At 47.4% G+C, this 21481-nt stretch overlaps 1 protein-coding gene across 4 annotated transcripts in view; it reads right to left on the reverse strand.

Annotated features, from left to right (window-relative positions):
- Positions 1-21481, reverse strand: part of GBF1 (golgi brefeldin A resistant guanine nucleotide exchange factor 1) — a 2365494-nt gene that overhangs the window by 1153506 nt on the left and 1190507 nt on the right. For all 4 annotated transcript variants that reach the window (XM_078643218.1, XM_078643217.1, XM_078643220.1 and 1 more), the window contains exon 20: positions 2125-2250. In XM_078643218.1, the coding sequence (XP_078499344.1) occupies positions 2125-2250 (126 nt within the window). The remainder of the gene's footprint in view (positions 1-2124; positions 2251-21481) is intronic.

Raw genomic sequence — 21481 nt, forward strand, 5'->3', positions numbered from 1 at the left:
GGTCGACAGGCGCAGGTACGGATCCAGGCCTGGATCCAAGGGGACCCTGCGGTGCTGGGACCGGAGCCACCGGCGTCAAAGGCCCAGGGTCCCCAGCCAAGTCAGCGGGGACTGAAGGCTCGCTGGCGTAGTTGGGCTGCCCAAAGATGGCATGCATCGCTTGATAAAATTGGCAAAGCTGGGCAGGGGTCGCTCCAGGTCCCGGGAAAGGAGGGAAGCCCGGAGTCGACCCTTCGGGCTCCGCACGCGGACCTGCGGAAGGGACATCACCCGCATCCCTCTGCGCGTCGGCCAACAAATGGGGAGTAGTCTATGAGCGACGATGCTTCTTTGACTTCTTCTTGTGCTTCAACTTACCTGACCCGAGTGCGAAGAAATGGATGAAGAGTGATGATGGCTCGGTGACCAGTCCTTCGACCTGCTACATGACCTTGATCTGGAAGGGCGCGGAGCCGACTGCTTGGCCTCGAGAAGCTTTCGGGACCGCTACAGCAAAGACTTCGGATTCATGGTCCGGCAGTCGGAGCACGTCTTGGGGTCTTAGACACGCTCAAGACCAAACACACACGTGGTGCGGATCCGTCACCAACATTAGTCCGTCAAAAAGTGACTGGAGGTACCACTCTCGCTGGCTGGCACGGAAAAATAAGGAACTGACATCAGCATGCAAGGATGGTGTCTATGTAGCTACCGCGCCCTCATCACTGCGGCCACAACGCCAACGACGAACGTGGAGTCAACCGATGCCACCTTTGACACGCAGGGGTACTGCTGTTCAAAAACTTTCCTGATCCAGTCGGATGCCTGGGGGTAATTCTAAGGTAAGGAATCTATAACTAACTGTTTCTTTCAGATTGGTTTGATAGGGGGCCAGATGCCTAAACCACACTCGGCTATGGTTACAGATATAAGACAGTAACACAGGATAACCAAAATTCATACTATGTTCTTAGCACTATGTTTGATGTTAGATGTTAGATGGCACAGGGGAGGAGAGTAGTTTTTAAAATAAATGTGAGGTTGTGTCCATAGCATAAGCAGCATTCATCAGTACGGGAGAAAACATTTTAAATTTGATCAAAAGTATGACCTTCAAAGAAGGGAAGTCCACTTGAGAGAGGTGTCTAACCAAATGGCCACCTGTACTTAAGTCACTCTGAACACAAGACGTAGATTAAAATTGTTCCTTGTCAGACTCCTCTTCATTCCTAGTATCCTGAAATGTACATAGAATTAAGGGGCAGATGCACGACCATTCAAAATCCGACTCGCAATTTGTGCTCAATTGACAGAGACCAATTGTGATTCCCAATGGGGTCGCAAAATGCGAGGCTCATGCATATTAATGAGCCACTCGCAATAAGCGAACCCATTGGGAATGGCTGGTTCTCCCAGGGATGGTGGCCTGCTGGGTTCAGCAGACCTCCATGCCAGGGATTTCTTTTACAGAAAACAGCTTCTGTTTTTTTTAAATGCAGCCCGTTAATCTTGAGGAAAAAGGGATACATTTCAAAAAGAAAAATGAAACATTTTTGTTTCATTTTATAAGGGGAGGTAGTCCGTGGGACCACTGCTTACCCCTAAAAAATATTTTCACCTGCATTTGCAAAGGGGAGGGGGTCCCCTGATGACCCCTTCCCTTTTGCGAATGCATTACCACCCTCTTGAAGAGGGTAGTAATTTGCACGTTTTTTCATTCATACATGGCTTTGAAGTCGCTATTAGAAAGGGAACGCCCCTTTCTAATAGTGAGTCCCAAAACCTAATAAATTGTGACTCACTAAATAGGCTTTGTACATGGTCCTGTAGCTTTCTGCTGTCTCAAACGGGTCACAAACCAGTTTGCACATGCAGAAATGGGTCGTACATCTGGCCCCAACTCCATTTGTGGGTGTTAGAAATTTACTTGCAGTCTTAATGTCTGTTTGGAGCATCTTGCACAGAGTATCACTCTGCTATATGATGAAAATGTAAAAAAAAATGTTTATTTAACAAAATAAGTAATAGACTTTCCCTACAAAGTTCTGTTTATGGTAGCTATGTGAAAAATGAGAACAAAGACAACTTTGGCATGAAACATCGAGGATGGAAATACATTCTGTTCTGAAAACAAGTTTGTCTTACCTCCAAGGACATTGGCACATTCTGCTTTCGGACATTGTGGTTGTGCTGGTCTGTGTTCAACATTATGACTGCATAAGCAAGGGCAAAGCCAGCATCATTGTGTGCAAATGGCGTCCCATTCATTTTCTAGAGCAAAACATTCATGTGAAAGAAAATAATTTCAACATTGAACAACTAAACAACATAATAATGGCAATAATTACTGTTCTGTCAAAGGAAACATACAATAAACGACAATATACCTTGGAACTCTCTGAATCAAAGATAAAATCTCCAGGACTGTAGTAACCTTACAATTTTTGTTGGGCTACTTTAAATTCTGATTACATGCATATTCATTTTTATTTTTAAATCTATCACTGGACATATGTAATTACGTGTGTGATCATTTTCTTTTTACAGATGCATGCAGTATGACAGTTTGCGCATGCTTTCATGTGGACATTTTTAACCACATACTTTCCTGGCCATAATACAAAGGACCAGCACGAGTGCCTGTATGTATATATAGGTATAGGCACACATTGTATTGCACGCTGAAAATGGATACCACTAGACACAAGCATGAATCTTTGATCTTTATACAAGTAAGCATGTGTATGTTTGTCTGTCAGTGTGCACAGCAAGTTATGTCTCAAATAGACACCACGTAGTCTGACACAGTGATAATTACGCTGCACCTACCATTTACCACCAGTACAGTCGATATCCACAGCATGAATGTGTTTGGTCACTGGATATCAATAGCCAGCACTAGTGATAATAGATACCCTATGGTATTACAATTAATGTAATTGTTTTAAATCTGTATTTTGCCTTACAGGTATTACACATTTTTAGAGGACACTAAACGGGCAGTCCTCTAAGCATGATATACACTCCTTAGCGAGAGTGTGAATATGCCATACACGTGGTAATTTTTTACCACTCACTAATTTCTGCACTTATATTCACTTTTTGGAGAGGTCTTGAAGAAAGCCCGTCCATTTTTTCATAGGGCTGAAACATGTCGACCAACTGACACTATTCGCAGCTACACGTAGTAACTGGAATATATTGTCCACTCTCTATTGTAATTTTAATCATACCCCAGGACTCCAAGAATAAAAATAAATGGTAGTACACTGGAGGTATTTTTAATAGTAAACTCACACACATAATTACACATCACACCACCTCAAAAAACAACCCGCTCCACTGTAAACCAGGGGTCGCAGCACAGCTAGGTAGCATTCGGCTGCCTGGCTGGAACCCGATGATGAAGCATGACACCAACCAGGTTGGTGTGTGAGGGTTTTATTAACAAACCTATAAGGTGCCACTCTAGCACAAACGTCAGACAGTAGGCCACTGCTGGCAGTCTTCTTTTGTTTATCAAAAAAGGAAACATAGCATCATTATGCTAACTCAACATTAAAAGCCACAAACCTTTAAAAAATGCACTGGCTACTGTTGCACCCCTTAAGCATAAGCCAAGAGTTTTACAGATAAGTAGCTATTGATTGGATCAAGCTTTGAAAATCATTTATTTCATGATAAAGAAATAGAATCCTTGTTAATTCAAATGTATTACTCAGAAATAGTATCAGTTTGTGTTTAATAATTCTAAAGGCATAATTTCGAAATTATAGTGCATTCCTTTGAAATGCATTAAGTGCAGAACTACTGAGAAAAGCAATACTAAGATTTTTTGGGGAACAAAAAGACAAAATTAATGTAATCATCATCAACACACTTTAAAGAACAAGTTATTTACCTTCAGTTATGCCTTATCTGGTACAGACAATCTAGCTACATATTCCTATCTTAGAATTATCCCTAGGTGTCAGACATTTTCTAGATGTAACCCTGTGTGCCGGTAAGTGGACTCATCCATCTGCGTGTTGGCATCGTCTAGACTAAAAGTGACATACAATGTACCTATACAGTCGCCACCTCGGTACATTCAAGTCAGTTTATTTTTGTGCCATTCCATGTAGGAGCGTGAAGGCATGGTGAAAGCTGACCACTAGTGTGAATTTCTAAGGTCCTATTCAAGGGGAAACTGTAGGAGAGTAGGGTCTGCTTTCCTATTGTCACCCCAATTTTTGCTTTTTGCTTCACTGGTTTTCGACTTAATGTGGCTGTGGGCCTGCTAATCAGACCCACAGCCTGCTGTTCTCTCTAAATTCACAGACGTGGACTTTAGGTACATCACCAATTTGGTATTGGGACACCTTATCAGCCCCTGTACAGTGTACTATAGGTGCATCCAAGGCCTACCAGGGGCTGCAGCATATCTTTTGCCACCCCTGGCTGGCCATCCAAACTGACACAACTGGCTGATCACTCAGCTGGGGCAAGGTGGTGTAATCACCCCTTGCTTAGATATAGTATACCTATATCTGGACACATATATGCCTATCAGGCACTCCTGTGGCAGGCCTTAACAATCCTGGAGGCAGAGTGCTTGGTTTTATGTGAGATGGTGCTCTAGCATGAGCTGAGCCCGTCTGCAGCTTTCGGAACCATTTCCTTATAGCTGTTCCAGGATATTGCCATACCATATTGGCGGATTGACAGGTCCAAGATGGCGGATTGACACCGCCAGCACGGGGGTCCAAGATGGCGGATTGACACCGCCAGCACGGAGAGCGCTCGCTGAGGGTCCGGGCTTTAGTTATGGTGGTTTGCTTTTTTTAACCGACTTATAGTCAAGATCAACTTGAAATCAAAAAGTATATCTTTTCTTGCTCAACAAAGTTGTCTGTGGCAGCTGATCGAGAACTGCCAGAGAAAACTACGAACTTTTGAAGGTTGAAAGTCTGGGCGGGAACAGCCTACCTGTTTGCGACGCTGGAGAAAGGCTGAACGGAGCCGGAGGCGGATGCTGCGACTTCGGCTGATTGAGAGCCGGGTGAGGGAACTGCCCCGCTCCATACGGCTACCGCGCTTCATCCCTGCAGCTTCGAAGGGCTGGAGGGCACTCGGCTGGTTTGGTCTGCCGGTTCACTGGAGCTCTGGTTCATCAGCGGTATCGGAGCTTGGGGTAATGGCGCCAAAACCGCAAGGAAGGAGTACGCGGACAACGGTGACGAAGCAGACATTGGCAAACAGTGGCATGGATGCTACCGCAGTATCTGCAGTAACTGCAGCAGCAGCTTCGGAAATTTCTACTGAGGTGCAGATCTCGGATGCAGGAAAGAAAATTACGGGTAGGCAAGAGAAACTGGGGCCATGTACAAACGCTAGTAAGCCACTTCCGTCTCCCCCTCGCTGCTAAAACTAATCTTGCATCTGGTAACATTATGCTGAAACGAACTGTTGCTGATTCTTTGACACCCTCGGATATTATCAACCCCTCTGGAACAGAGGGTAACATTGTAGCTAGTGGGGAGAATCAGGATGTAACTATTGCCTTTGAAACTGATACTGGCACCTCTAATGATGCTACGAGTACGAATATGAATAATACATCGTTAAAAGACTGTGCCTCTATTGTTGATACTCAGTTACGACAAGAGTTACAACTAGTGGCAGATACCAGTGTTAATCCCATACTACCTATATCAACATTGGTATTAACAACAAAGACGGTGGTAGAAGAGGAGATCACTATTGAAGTAGAGGGGGCAAAGGAGACTCAGGGAGCAGAATATGTGGAACATGCGGACGCAGCAGAAACTGACTAGGAATATTGTGACTTTCCTGACCCAGGCAACAGTACACCTCTGTGCTCAGCTAAAGACAAAGCTAACAGTATAAAAAAAAGGAAGAGGCAAGATTAAGAATAAGGTTAAGAAAATTATAAATAAACCTAATCCCACTACTATAAAAGCGATAGCGGAAAACAGTCCTATAAGGAAATGGGTACAAGCTAAAGGCGGTGTTAAATCAATGGCTTTAAGACTCTCAGGAAACAGCCCTACCGAGGCAGGCGTTGAACCAGGGGAGATAAATTGCCTCAATGATGTGACGAATTTAACAGCCACTGGGGGTCCTGCAAAGGGGGTGTTAGAAATAATCTCAAAGTGAGCATACTACTCCTACTGTGGTATTAGTGAGTAGGTTGGATGAGTCGGAGACGGCCGTCGATTCAACGGAAACTTCATACTCTTTCCTCCCTGCCCCACAGGCAGTAACAATTTCAGCACCTGTATTGCCTGTGACAACCCCAAGTGCAGGAATAACAAATGAACCTGGCTTAGTTGGATCAGATAACTCTAGCGATTTACCTCTTGTGAATACCTCTCAGAATAATACACCTATACCTACTGATTGGAATCTCCAGGGAGAGGTGTCTTTGTCATTTCAGATGATTTTGAAGCTGTTAAATGAGCAAACACATGAAGCCCAATCTCATTATCAGCAGATGAGGGAAGATAGCAGCAAGACTCAGTCTTCATTGCAGGAGATGTCCTGTAAACTCGGTAGGCAAGAGAAACTGGGGCCATGTCTAAACGCTAGTAAGCCACTTCTCAGTCTCCCCCTCACTGCTAAAACTAATCTTGCATCTGGTAACATTATGCTGAAACGAACTGTTGCTGATTCTTTGACACCCTCGGATATTATCAACCCCTCTGGAACAGAGGGTAACATTGTAGCTAGTGGGGAGAATCAGGATGTAACTATTGCCTTTGAAACTGATACTGGCACCTCTAATGATGCTACGAGTTCGAATATGAATAAAACATCGTTAAAAGATTGTGCCTCTATTATTGATACTCAGTTACGACAAGAGTTACAACTAGTGGCCGATACCAGTGTTAATCCCATACTACCTATATCAACATTGGTATTAACAACAAAGACGATAGTAGAAGAGGAGATAACTATTGAAGTAGAGGGGGCAAAGGAGACTCGGGGGGCAGAATATGTGGAACATGCGGAAGCAGCAGAAACTGACGAGGAATATTGTGACTTTCCTGACCCAGGCAACAGTACACCTCTGTGCTCAGCTAAAGACAAAGCTAACAGTATAAAAAAAGGAAGAGGCAAGATTAAGAATAAGGTTAAGAAAATTATAAATAAACCTAATCCCACTACTATAAAAGCGATAGCGGAAAACAGTCCTATAAGGAAATGGGTACAAGCTAAAGGCGGTGTTAAATCTATGGCTTTAAGACTCTCAGGAAACAGCCCTACCGAGGCAGGTGTTGAACCAGGGGAGATAAATTGCCTCAATGATGTGACGAATTTAACAGCCACTGGGGGTCCTGCAAAGGGGGTGTTAGAAATACTTAATTTATCTCAAAGTGAGCATACTACTCCTACTGTGGTATTAGTGAGTGGGTTGGATGAGTCGGAGACGGCCGTCGATTCAACGGAAACTTCATACTCTTTCCTCCCTGCCCCACAGGCAGTAACAATTTCAGCACCTGTATTGCCTGTGACAGCCCCAAGTGCAGGAATAACAAATGAACCCGGCTTAGTTGGATCAGATAACTCTAGCGATTTACCTCTTGTGAATACCTCTCAGAATAATACACCTATACCTACTGATTGGAATCTCCAGGGGGAGGTGTCTTTGTCATTTCAGATGATTTTGCAGCTGTTAAATGAGCAAAAACATGAAGCCCAATCTCATTATCAGCAGATGAGGGAAGATAGCAGCAAGACTTAGTCTTCGTTGCAGGAGATGTCCTGTAAACTTGGTGCTATCTCCCAGGATGTGGAAGAGCTTCAACAAAGAGTGGTTTTAACAGAGGAAAAATCATTTTGCTCTGAAATAGCGGTGAATAAGCATGAGGCCCAGATCTGTCAAATGCAAGCTAAACTTTAAGATTTAGAAAATCGACAACGCAGACAGAATCTTCGCATATTTGGTATTGTGGAAGGGGCTGAAGGAGCCGATGCTAGAGCATACATTGTTCGTTTACTTCAGAAAGCATTTCCTGAATTATCAGACTTGGATTGGGACTCACAGATACAAAGAGCCCATCGGCTTCCACTGTTCCAAAGAAACAAGGGAAGCAAATACCCCCGCCCAATCTTGATCTGTATTGGTAACTTTTTACTTCGCCAGGCAATCTCATTGAAAGCGAGACCAAATACTCCAGTTACTATTGATTCCACTACTTTCTTTGTAAGATCAGATTTAAGTAAACTTTCTAAGGAACGGCGCTGGAAATTGAAACAATACATTGATCCAATAAAGGAGTTGGGGGGCCAAGCTTTTTTGCAAGAACCAGCCAAGCTGAAAGTTCTAAAGAATGGTCGTTCATACTATTTCCTGGAAGAAAGTGAGGTTGAGCAAGTAATGGTTAAATGGAAATCGGAAAAAAATGGTCATTGAGTTTTGCTTTTTTTATATTTTTTTCTTCTAAATAATGTTGAATAATTTAATAGATATGATAATTACGAATTGAATTCGGCTGTTTTTTAGTTGAACGTGATTACTTTTTGATGTATTTGGCTATAAGATACTATATAAGGCATTATATGATTTGACACGTGGTTCCTATTGAGATTGTAATATCAAATTGCCGGATCCTCAGGGCCGTGACTCCGTTTTTGCTGGCACTACAGCGGCAGCTGGGTTAATGGGGGGACCCGCACGTAGGTACAGGATTGGGAGGGGGTGGGGCTGCGCGCTGCTAGGTAGGGGTGGGGAGGAGGGGGATCTTTCAGGGTAAAAAAGGCATCATGGGGGCAAGCAGCTTCATAATACTGAGGTGTAGCAAGGCCTATTTGATTTGGTATAAGGGCTTTAAGGATAGGAATATGTATTATATAAAATGTATGAATTAAAATGTCTAGTATGGAATGTGGCGGGTTTAAATAGTAGGATTAAAAGAAGTCTTGTGTTCGAGGAACTTAGAATGTATAACCCTCAGATAGTAGTAATTACTGAGACTCATATAGCATATAAAGATAGAAAATTACTTAAACAACTGGGATATGATATTTTGGTATGTACCGAATTTAATGCTTCAATTCGGGGGGTGGCAATATTAAAACATAAACAGTTTAAGGTAGAAATTAATAGAACATTAACCGATAAGGCTGGTAGGTGGGTAATTGTACAGGTAACACTTGAAGGCTGTAAATATTCAATTTGTGGGGTTTACGCTTCTAATCAGGATGAACCTAAAATTATTGATCAGATTAATATGGAGCTGCTTACATGGGAAGGGGAGTGAAAAGTACTTGGAGATTTCAATTGTATTATGAATTATAATTTAGATACAACTAGAAAGGGCTCATTCCAGAGAATGCGGAAGACCAGGGCTGCAATTTTAGATCTTGCAGCAATTCATTTAATTAAAGACGCTTGGAGATGCTTATACCCCAATACAGCCGGCTATACTTACTATTCTGCCGCACACAAATTATGCTCACGCATAGACATGGTCTGGGTATCGGATTTTATTCTTGAAACTAGCACTATGCTAATATGTCAAAGAGTTACCTCGGACCATAATCCGATCCTCTTATCATTTGATGTTGCAACAGAGAGACAAACTCCTCGCCCTTTTTCATTTCCCAGATATTTATTTTTGGACTTTAATTTTTCGAATCAACTAAAAGATCATATAAAAGAATTTATAGATATAAATATGCATTCTGCCTCACCAATGATAGTGTGGGACGCATCTAAGGCAAGCATTTGTGGATTTACACAACAGTTTATCTGGCAACAAAATAAAGAGCGCAGATGCCAAAATGAGAAAATGCTTGCAGAAATACTTAATACTGAGAGTCAATTATCTGAAGCTTTGTTGACAGGGGCAGCTAATCTGGAAGCTTTAAACTTTAAATTAATTGAACTAAAATCAGCTTTAAAAAATTTGTTTAGGGAAAAAAGTATTAGTAAATTAAAAAAATATCAACTAAATCAGTATGAAAGCGGTGAAAGGATAGGCAAAATGTTAGCTTATAAAGTGGCTGAAGACCGAGCTCAAAGGCTATTAAGGAAATTAAAGGGGATAATAATCAAAATTTCAAGATGCTAAATCAATCTTACAGCAATTTGCATTGTTTTATCAAGATCTATATGCACCGGAAATTGAAGTCACTGAAGAGAACATAAAAAGTTACATAACTTTAAATAGAGTCAAAACTATGGAGGATGAACAATTAGACCAACTTGCGGCGGATATTACATTGGCTGAAATCAGAACTGCTATTAATTCCTTGGCATCTGGTAAAGCTGTAGGAGAGGACTCAATCCGTCTAGAACTATTTAAAAATTGTATGGAGGAACTGATACCGCTACTAATCAAAGTCATTCAAGCTATTGGTAATGGGGAGCATGCTCCAAAGTCTTGGACTTCCACTCAAATTATCTTTTTTTTTTTTTTTTAAAAGGCAAACCACCGCACGAGAGAGGGTCTTATAGACCCATCTCGCTTATAAACAGCGATGCTAAAATATTTGCAAAGATATTAGCAACCCGGTTGGCACCATTAATGTCACAACTGCTGTCACCCCAGCAACATGGGTTTATTCCCAAGCGGGACACTATGGCACATATTAACATGGCCATTTCTGCAGTCAATGCTGCCCGGACTGAGCCTACCCCACTCGGTATGATTTTACTAGATGCAGAGAAAGCATTTGACCGAGTGGGGTGGGGCTTTTTGTGGGCTGCACTGCAGGCCTTTGGTATAAAAGGCCAATTTTTAAGTTTAAAGTATTTTATTCAGCACAACATACCAGGACAAACATACATCATCATAGGGCGTTGTGGTAGGGCGGGCAGAGCCCCATCCCCGGCCAGGAACCATCAGGTGCAGGTCGTGCGTGTTAATCTGTTACAGCAGTATGCGGTATGCATTGTCGCAGCATGTGATGACATTTCCATTGTAAACACCCCCCAAAACCCCCAACTTCCCAACTCCCCTATCCCGACCCCCCCCTCCCCACCCTTCATCCAGTGCACAGACCCTATCAAAAAAGTACACCAAAGCCACCTCCTACAGGGGAAGCGAATCTCCCATCAATTCACAGAGCTGGCGCTGCTGGGCTCGTGAGCCGCATGAGGCGGAGGTATCTGGGACAGGTAAGTTCCCTAAATTCTGAGAGCAGTAAAGAATGAAAAGGTTGCCAAAGCTCATTAAATTGCTCTATGTCCCCCGCCACTGCGAGCGACAATTTCTCCATGCCCAACGCGTGCCACAATCTATGGAGCCAGCCCGTGATAGAGGGTGTCGTGGCAGTCCGCCAATGTATCAGGATATTTTGGACTGCTGATCCTAGCGCGATGGCCATCTGCCTACACCTACGGGATCTGAGGGGGTACATCAGTCCATTCGGAAGCCCCAGGAGGCTGTATGCGGGAAAGCGTGGCAGTTCAATGTCAAAATGAGAATCAATTTCATCCAGTACTTCCCTCCAATAGCTTTCCAGGTGTGGGCATTTCATCCAGTACTTCCCTCCAATAGGTTTCCAGGTGTGGGCAATCCCATAGAATGTGTAAGAGAGTGCCCCGGTGCCCGCACCCTCGCCAACATGTGTCATCCTTGCTACGGTCAAATTCGTGAACCCGCTCCGGTGTGTAGTACCAGTAGGTGGATACCTTAGTCAGTGTGTCAGTAAGACCCATGTGGTATGCTGAATGCCTCGCTCTATAGGATATGTGGTCCCATTCTTTAGGGCTCAAAGTCCTTCCCAGCTCCCGCTCCCAGCGTTCCCTCCCTGGGTTGTAGAGGTGTGTTGAAGGCAGTTGTAGAAACCTATAGAAGTCCGAAATCAATTTCAAATCCGACGTACGCGTTAGTAGCCACTGTTCATATGGTAGGAAGTGCCTGTCGGCCGCCTCTCGCACCTGTGGCTGAAGAGCCCAGTGGCGAGCCTGCATATAGCGGTGCCTTTCGGTCTCAGGGACCGAAAACTCCTGGCGAAACTGCGGGAAGGGGACAACCCCCTCTGGGCCATACATGTGACACAGGGCTCTACACCCCGCCTGCCTCCAGTGTGTGAAAGCTCCCTTTTCCATTCCTGGGGTGAAGTCCGGGTTATCCACCAACGGTGTGAGCGGCGACGGGAATGAGGTGAGACTGTACCTAATGCTAGAAGCATCCCAGACCCGCAAGGGCACTCTCGTAACAAAGGAGGCGTACAGATTTCTGGTCTGGTGGGTCCGGCTCAGAAACGGGATTTCCTGCAAGGGTCTACCCGCCACAGCTTGATCCTGAAAGAGCCAGTGCTTATCGGACTCCCACCTACTCCATTCCACAAAGTAACGCAACTGCGCTGCTTGGAAATACTTTCGGAAGCCCGGTATTCCCAAACCTCCCGCCTCAGGGGCCAACAGTGAAAGGGCTCTGCGCATCCTAGGCTTCTTTCCCTGCCAGATAAAGCGCGAGACGTCCGCCTGTAGTTGCGGGATCCACCCGACCGGCGGCTGGAGCGGTAGGGCCCGGAACAAGTAAAGCACCTGAGGAAGGATCGTCATTTTAATAGCGGCTATCCTGCCCAACCAGGAGAAGATGCCGCGGTTCCAGCGACCCAATTCCCCCCTGATCTTCGCACCCAGGGCCGCGTAGTTGGCCGAAACCATGGCCGGTAAAGTGGGAGCTATCTGGATCCCTAGATAGGGTACCGCCTCCGATGACCAAAGCATGGGGAATTGGTTCTGTAGGTGGGCCCTAGTGGCCGGCTCAAGGGAGATATCCAGAGCCACCGATTTACCCATATTCATTTTAAACCCCGTGACCGCGCCAAAGGAGGCCAGCTCCTCGATGCAGGCCGGCAGGGCCGTACGGGGCTCGTCAAGCGATAAGATGACATCGTCAGCGTAGAGGCTTATAGCGTGTGTGAAACCTCCCATCCGCACCCCCGTCACCGCCGGATTGTCGCGGACCCGTTGAGCGAACGGCTCCATATACAGGGCGAAAAGTAAGGGCAAGAGCGGACATCCCTGCCTAGTGCCTCTTTCGATGTTAAAATCCCTAGAGTTATACCCATTCACGCGAACCACAGCAGACGGCCAACTGTAGTAGTTAAGGATCATGGAGTGGAACTTATCCCCCATGCCCGCCTTCACCAGAACACGTTCCAGGTAAGGTCAGTGCACCCGGTCGAACGCCTTCTCCGCGTCCACCGCCAGCATCATTCTTTCCCCCGGAATCCGGGAGGCTTTTTCTAGCAGGTGGATGATCCGTTTTGTGTTGTCAACCGTCTGCCTCCCCGGGACAAAACCAGCCTGATCCGGGTCAATAAGATCGGGTAAGAGAGGGCTTGGTCGGGCGGCGAGGATCCCCGTGTACAATTTCAAATCGACGTTCAGAAGAGATATCGGTCTGTAAGAGCCACAGTGCCTCGGGTCCTTCCCCGGTTTGGGGATAACTGTAATAGAGGCCCGTAGAAGATCAGGCGGAAGGGCTCCCGGTTCAGCAAACGAGTTGAAAAGACGAGTAAGGACAGGAGCCAGCGACGTGCAAAACGTTTTGTAAAAGAGCGTGGTGTAGCCATCCGGGCCTGGCGCTTTGCCATGTTTAAGCCTGGCGATGGCAGAAATCACCTCCTCTATCCTGACATCCCGATTTAAGTGCTCCGCCTGCAGGGATCCAGGGAGGGCAAGGTGACCGAGTCCAAATAAGAGGCCATGGCCGTCTCATCCGGGGGCTCACTAGTGTAGAGATCCGCGTAAAATCCGCGAAAGACGGCTGCAATGTGAGCGTCTTCCGTCTCCACCGTGCCCGTAGGGTCAACAATCACCCTCACCAGCTGACTCTGGCGCGTTACTCGAAGCCTGTTGGCTAGCAATTTGCCACAACGGTCCCCCCCAGTGTAAAAGGTATGGCGCAGTCGGAGTGCAGCGTACTCCGCTCGGTCCAAGTCGAGGGCCGCCAGAAGCTTCCTCGCTTCCTTGAGCTGTCGCCAAATTCTGGGGGCCCCTGTCCTGCGATGTATCTGTTCAAGCTCGCGGACCTTGTCAGTGAGCTCCTCTCTTTTGGCCTGTCGCTCTTTATTTTCGGTAGAGGAGATCGCCAGGAATTCCCCCCGGAGGACCGCTTTCATGGCCGCCCACTGTGTGGCCCGGGTGGTGTCAGAGTTATCATTGTGGGCCAGATATTCTCGGATCGCGCCCTCAATGCGGTCCACCACCACCTTCCTGTGCAGCAGAGTGTCGCGGAGGCGCCATGTCCTGGGAGGATGAGCTGCCGGGGGCAGGCACAACGTAGCATCGACCGGGGCGTGATCCGATAGAGACAACACTCCCATATCCGACCCTGAGACCAGCGCTCGTACCGGAGACGTGACCAAAAGGTGGTCTAGCCTCGCATACGTCATGTGTGCGTGGGAATAAAACGAGTAATCTCTGTCCGTGGGATGCATGTGTCGCCAAAGATCAATGAGGTCTACCTCCGCCAGTCGCGCCTTACAGCTGGCGGAGAACTCCCCGACCTGCGGGAAGCGCTGCGCCGACCTGTCCGCAGCAGAATCGAAAACCATGTTAAAATCTCCCCCGAGAATAATATGTCGATCTTGCGAGGCAGTAACATCCTCAACCGCCGAATGTAGGAAACGGTCCTGCCGCTCAGGGCTATACAGGGACCCGATCGTAAAAATAAGACCCCCAATCCGGAACCGGTATGCCAGCAATCTGCCTTTCTGTTCGGTGAACTTGTGGAGGACCTCCCCTTTAAAGTGTCTGGCCACCAGTATCGCCACCCCCGCTGTCTTGGTGGTGCAAGAAGAGAAGAATTGTGACGGGAACTTATGGGAACGCAGTCTATGTGTGTCCTGTGGCAGTAGATGCGTCTCCTGAAGGAGACATATGTCCGCACGAGTATTCTCCAGGAGAGAAAGCACTGCCCGGCGCTTGACAGGATTATTCAAACCCCTGACGTTCAGGGTCACAACTTTAAAAGTGTCAGGAGGCATAGAGAAAGATGTGGAGAAAGGCGTGAAGGCCCCGCCCGGACAAGGCCGAGTGTATGAGCGCCCAAAACGCCACCAGAAGCAGCAAGGCAAAGAGGAAAGTGTATGTGTTCACGCAGCTTCCCCATCCGGGCAAACTAAGATGTGTGAGTATCGCCATAATATCTGGTATCCACACTGTGCACTGGTTCCTTCCTGATTCCACACCGGTCACTGGCTAGTGACTTTGAACTCTGTCCCCTCTGCTTTCAGGTCCTCTTCTTCCCCAATCCACCCTTGGATCGCACCGGACATCTCCCTCCTGGGCGCCTGCAGCATCTTTTCTGTCAGGCTCCATTGACTTCAACGCGAGAACCCGACACTTTGGCACCTATGCACCCGCAGCCCGTGGGTGAGGTAACAAGAGCATTTCGGTGCTCAAGGGTAGTCTAACTGTCCTAGTGTCTAGTTCCACAGTCGTTTTTGTCATAACTAGTCAGGATTGTCCGTACTCACCTTTTACTTGAACTGTACTGTCCATAGACGTTGTTACTCATCTCGTGCGTGAGTTCACACTCTGCACACGCGTTCCGTGGGCCTCCTATTACTTACCTAGAGTTAGTGTAGCGTGGTCCCATCGATCCTACAGCCTCTGGACAGCTCCATTCCTTTTATCGACTTTCACATTCCACTTACTTAGTATACGGTTTGTCGTGCCCCTAGGGCACCATTGTAATTTTGTGCAACTTATCGTATTTTTCCTAAGAGATTGTCATGTGCTTAGCCCTCTGATCTCATAAAGAGTTCAGAGGTGATTGTTATTAATAAATATACTGTTTATTTTCATAACAACCTGTGTGGTGTCCTTTCATCTGGTATTCAAGGGGTTATATTGTGGTAAAACAGCTGGCTTCACATGCCAAAAGAGTTTAGCCTAAGACTGCTTTGTCCATGCTACCATTAGGATAGCTGGTCTATAAGGTTGACTTACAACCAATCACCATAAGGGTTGTTTGGACTGATACAAGGTGATCACTAGAACTAGTGAGCATCATATATCAGGCTAACTTCTCACAAGTACTACTTGTGGTACAGGCTCTGGGAACGGTCATCCCCTGCAAAGGTTTTGTGTGTTCCACCAATGCAGAGAGTTGTATGCACGACCGGTCACCAACACTAAGTCTTTTAGTCATCCTTGAGCCTGGTTCCACTGTCGCGCTAAGCATTCCTGGAGCGGACGCATGTGTAGCCTCGCGTGAGAGACTATAAAGATGCAAGAGGCCATCATGCCTATTAGCTGCATGAACACTTGCGCAGGGAGCGAGTGTTGTGGCCTGGATCTTTGAATCAGCGCCTGCATGCTGTTGACTCTCGCCAAGTTGGGGCGCGCTGTGGCAGCGAGCGTGTCTATTTTTGCGCCTAGGTACTGCTGTACGTGTGCGGGCTGCAGATGTGACTTTTGGTAATTGAGCGAAAATCCTAGACTGTGTAGGAGGTGGATTGTGCGGGACATGTGGTCGGCACACTGCTGGGCTGACTTTGCTTGTACTAGCCAGTCGTCTAGATACGGATAGACATGATGTGTTGTCTCCGAAGATGCGCGGCCACTGTCGCTAAACACTTTGTAAACACTCTGGGGGCTGTAGTGACCCCGAAAGGCAGGACCTTGAACTGGTAATACTGGTTGTTGATGGTGAACCTGAGATATTTCCTGTGACTGGAGTGAATAGGAATTTGAAAATATGCATCTTTCAGATCTAGGGTTGCCAGGAAGTCTCCTTGCTTGAGCAACGGCAGAACTTGCTGTAACGTGATCATGTGAAAGTGTTCTGATAGGATATAGAGGTTTAGGGGCCTGAGGTCTAGGATGGGCCGGAGGGATCCGTCCTTTTTTGGGATTAAGAAGTACAGAGAAAAAAAAAGAGAGAGAGAGAGTGAACCCCTGTTCCTTGTTGTTCTACAGGCACGAGTTCTATGGCCCCTTTTTGCAGCATGGAGATGACTTCTTGCTGCAATAAGTGCATGTGCTCTGCGGACATAGGACGGTGCGTTGGGGGTATGTTGGGTGGAGTGGAAGTTCGCTCTAGACAATAGCCGTGTTGTACAAGTTGTCTCACCCACCTGTCCGTGGTTATGCTTTCCCAGACTGGTAGGAACTGCTGGAGTCTCCCCCCGACCGGTGTTATATGGGCGGGGGGCAGTGACAAGACGTCACTGCTTGTTAGGGGCGGAGGATCTGGTATTATTATTGTCACGTCCCCTGCCTTTGGTGCTGTTTCCATGGTATCCACCCCTATTGTTCTTCCTATAGGTGGTCAGCGAACTTCCCTTGTTGTACTGGGCTTGTTGTGACGCTTGTCCTCTCGAGGCTCCCCTGTTACCGGAGCGACGAAAGGAACCGCCCCTGAACTGCTGAGAGTGCAGAGCCCCCATGGATTTCGCAGTTTCAGTGTCCTTTTTAATTTTCTCAAGAGTGGTGTCTATGTCTGGCCCAAAGAGGAAGTCAGGGTTTACTGGCTGATTGAGCCGGTCAGTTTGGATTTCGGATTTAAATCCAGAGATGCGGAGCCAGGCATGCCTCCTTAGCATAACGCTAGTGTTAATGGCCCTAGCTGCGGTGTCGGCTGCATTCAACGCGCACTTAATGGAGGCGTTGGAGATTAACTTTCCCTCCTGTATAAGCATTTCTGCTCCCTCCTTATAAGTATCTGGCAGGTGTTGAAGGAGCTGCTCTAAAGTGTCATAGTGTGCCCTGTCATATCTTGCTAACAGGGCTTGGGTATTGTAGATCCTCCAAATATTAGCAGCTTGAGCAGCCACACGTTTCCCAGAGGCTTCGAATATCTTGGATTCTTTGTCCGGAGGAGGAGCATCACCCGTTGTCTGCGAGTTCGCTCTCTTGCGAGCATTAGCCACTACCAAGGAGTCCAGTGGGAGTTGGCCCTTGATGTAGGTAGGGTCCACGGGCGCAGGCCGGTACTTCCGTTCAATTCTTGGGTTTACCACCCTTGATTTAGTGGGCTCTTTAAAAATGTCACTTGCATGTTTGAGCACACCCTTGAGCATAGGTAGAGTTTTTACAGATCTTTCTGATGTGGAGAATGTATCAAAAAGGAAGTCCTCTTCCACAGGGTCAGCGTGCATATCCACGTCATGGGTATGTGCCGCTCTTTCAATGAGCTCGTTGAACGCAGCAGTGTCTTCAGCAGGGGAAGTTTTGACCGCATATGACTGAGTGTCAGGGGTGGCGTGAGGTTCATCAGGGTCAACAGTGTAAGTCCATGGCTGTGACTCATCTTGATCTGTGTCTATGGGGTAGTTAAATTGCTCTTCATTGTCTCCTTCATCCACATCCTCAGTGACTGGTGTGGGTGAGTATGCATAGTCTTGCCCATGTGTGTATAGGCTCAAAAAGAATTGGAGAGGTAGTGGAGTCTCGCTTCTTTTTAAGTGGTATCTTGTAAGGCTCCATAGGTGTTTCAGGTCTGATTTTCCGTTTGTAAACGGTGAGCCTGCCTGAATCGGAGTCGATGAAAAATTTTGACTGTTCATCGTAGCTTGGTGGCTGGAACTTAACGTCTTCGGTCCGAGGCCGATTGGGTGCAGCTACTGACGTGGACTTGGATGAGTCGGTAGCTTTTTGGAGTTGCACAGCCTTAGGTCTAGCCGTCGGGGGGAGTCCGTATTTGATAGGCGCCAAAGGCATCGGTGACGGAGCGACCTGCTTCTAAGACTTCGAACCGACCGACTCCGACTGGTCCGCGTGTTTGTGAATTTTCGTCGACTCGACGCGTTGCTGCGGAGCAGGAATGCCGGTGCTGGTGGCGGAGGATTTTTCTTTCGAGCCGATGGTGCTTTTTGGCTCGAAGGCCTTGACCAGTTGCGGCTTCTGGACTTTGGGATCAACGGCCTTCTGGGCCTTGAGTCCTTTAGAAGAGTCGCCATCTTTGGAGCTGTGCGTCGACGCTGACGTGAGCGTGACGTGTTTAACAGCAGACACCGTCATTGTTGGTCCGATCTTCGGGTCGACGCCCCCTGTCGACTCGGAGGGGTTGAGCACCCCTTTGGACTTGGACGGCTCGGAGGTCTTCGAGCCGAGGGCTGTTTCCAACAGTTTTGGTTTCGATTTTGGCTCTTTTGCTTTCGGTTTCGATTTCTCCACCAAGAGTGGTCGATCGACCGATGGCTCATTGGAAATGTCCGTAGTCGGACCTGGAAGCGGGACTAGAGAACGGTGCTGAAGATCTTGGCTAAGGCCTTCCGGCGATGCCTCGACCTGAGCCATGTAAGAGTCTGTATGAGGCCCCGCTACTGCGGTTGGGCCTAGCTCCTCGCTTGAGTCGTCGTCGACGGCTCCAAGAGGTTGTGCGTCGTCTCCTACCTCGACGATGTCTTCATCATGGACGTAGAGGTGTTCCTCGTCCTCGTTATAGGTGGAGTCTTGATCCGACGCGGGGTCCGAATGTTCCGGTTCGTCGTCTTGCACATTTTCGCTGTCGTTACCACCGAAGATGTTTTCCGGGTCTGGTGCCGATTCACGCGCCGACTGTCGTGCAGCGCGTCGAAGACGAAGAGTTTTCTTCGACCTGAACTTCGAACAGGCCATGCAGCTGGCCTCGTCGTGATCCGGTGAGAGGCATTTGTTGCACACCGGGTGCACGTCGATGTGGGGATATTTAGAGTTACAGACGGGGCAGCGCTTGAACGGGCCTTTGGCGAAGACTAAAAGTCTTCCGAAGTCGAGTTCAAAGAACAGTAAAGCTAAAAGGCACCGAACGAAAGACAATACCGACGCCCCTAAGGCCTTTGGCCTCGAAAAAGAGTAACTATTACAAATTCCGAACGTGAGTTAAGAAGTATATCCGAACCCAATTGCGGAAAAAAACAATCTGAGCATGGAGGGGATGCCCATGCGCACTGTATTCCAGGGAGGAGCCACCTATCTCGTGATACTTCGAAGACTCTTCCAGGACAACAATATGCAATCATCCGGACCCAACACTAGGCGGCGATCTATGCATAGATATAAATTCAGCAGCCCACATGCCTCGAACAAACAGATTATAAAATACAGAAAATCAAATGCCAAGGCGTAAAACAACTTAGCAGGAGAACGCAAAGACAGTCAGCAGGGGCACACCAGCAACGAACTCCCGGCAATGGCAGCAGAGGGGAGAGTCACAGGCGCACAGGAGGAGCCGTGCGGCGTGGGGAGCGACCAGAGGTCAGGTCACCTGTAACAAGTAACATGAAGGTAGGTTCTCTGGGGTCTTGGTGTAGTGCTCGCCTTTCAGTCTCTTTCTCCTTTCTTCGAGAAGGAAACAGGAATGGCACTTCCGGGCGTCAGGAACCGTTGTACTTCGACGTAGCTCCCAAAATTTGCCATAATTCAAAACACAAAAGAAGAGGAAAACGGAAAATACCCCATGAGGAGACTGTCCTGTCAGTACATAAAAATGACAGGGATCAGGGAGTGCAGGGAACAAACACTCAGGACCAACACCATTGAGTGTGTGCGATGTCTATTTCTATAAGCACAACCTCCCCTTTTGGCGATTAACTCCCTCCACCCAGGCCGGATTTTCTACTCTCGACGACCCTTCCACATGCACTGCCTATGCAGTCCCGTACCTTGGCGAGCCACGTCTCTCCTGAGACGTGGCTGGCTTCTTCACGGTACCGGATCAGGTCCGCTCCCTCCCAGGCTCTTGGCGGGTATGGGTGGCCTCTACGTCCGGTCTTAATGTGGCTATGCTTATATCCTCGGTAGGAACGTTGCAGACGGGGGTACAAAGAAGGTCTCAGAGCATCTCTCGTCTTCCTCTTCTGTTTCCTTTGTCCTTGGGCTGCCGCTCTCTGTACCGCCTCTTCTTGCTTTATCCAGGTTGCGGTCACATGAACGGAGTGTGTGGAAGGTGAAGTTTTAAAGGGATAGATCCCGTCGCTGCCGGAGGTAGGAGCCTGGAAGTAGAGAAGGGGACAGGGAGACAGGTAAGGAGGGTCCAGTTGCAGCTCTGAGGACGGAATATCAGTTAAGAGGGGTAGCTCGTCCTCACAGAGTCCTTTCCATTGACTGCAGGTATGGTCAGCGCGGAGAGGCCCAATGGCCCGCGTTGAAGATCGAGGGGTTTGTTTTACTATGTGCTTTGAAAAGGGAAATGCGATCGAGACAATACCGTCAAGTGGAGAGGGATTGCGCATTGAAGGGGGATTCGAAACAGATATTGACCTGGAGCACAGCAATTCACATTTCGAACCCAATGGCGGAAAAAAACAATCTAAGGATGAAGTCGGTGCCCATGCTCACTATCGCCCTAGGGAGGAGACACCTACCTCATGACTATAAAGACTTCTTCCAAGACAAAAACAAAGTGCAAACATCCGAGCCCAACACCAGATGGCGATCTATGCAAAAGTATACAATCTGCAGCTCATATGCCTCGAACATATCGTTTCAGAAGGTAAGTAACTTCTTCATCTGAAAGAGACAATTAGTTATAGATTCCTTACCTTAGAAAAGATACCCCAGCAATACAAACCCCAGAGGTGGGTCTGCTAACTAAGTTCA

The sequence above is a fragment of the Lissotriton helveticus genome, chromosome 5_1 (assembly GCF_964261635.1).
Source record: "Lissotriton helveticus chromosome 5_1, aLisHel1.1, whole genome shotgun sequence".
Taxonomy (NCBI): Eukaryota; Metazoa; Chordata; class Amphibia; order Caudata; family Salamandridae; genus Lissotriton; species Lissotriton helveticus.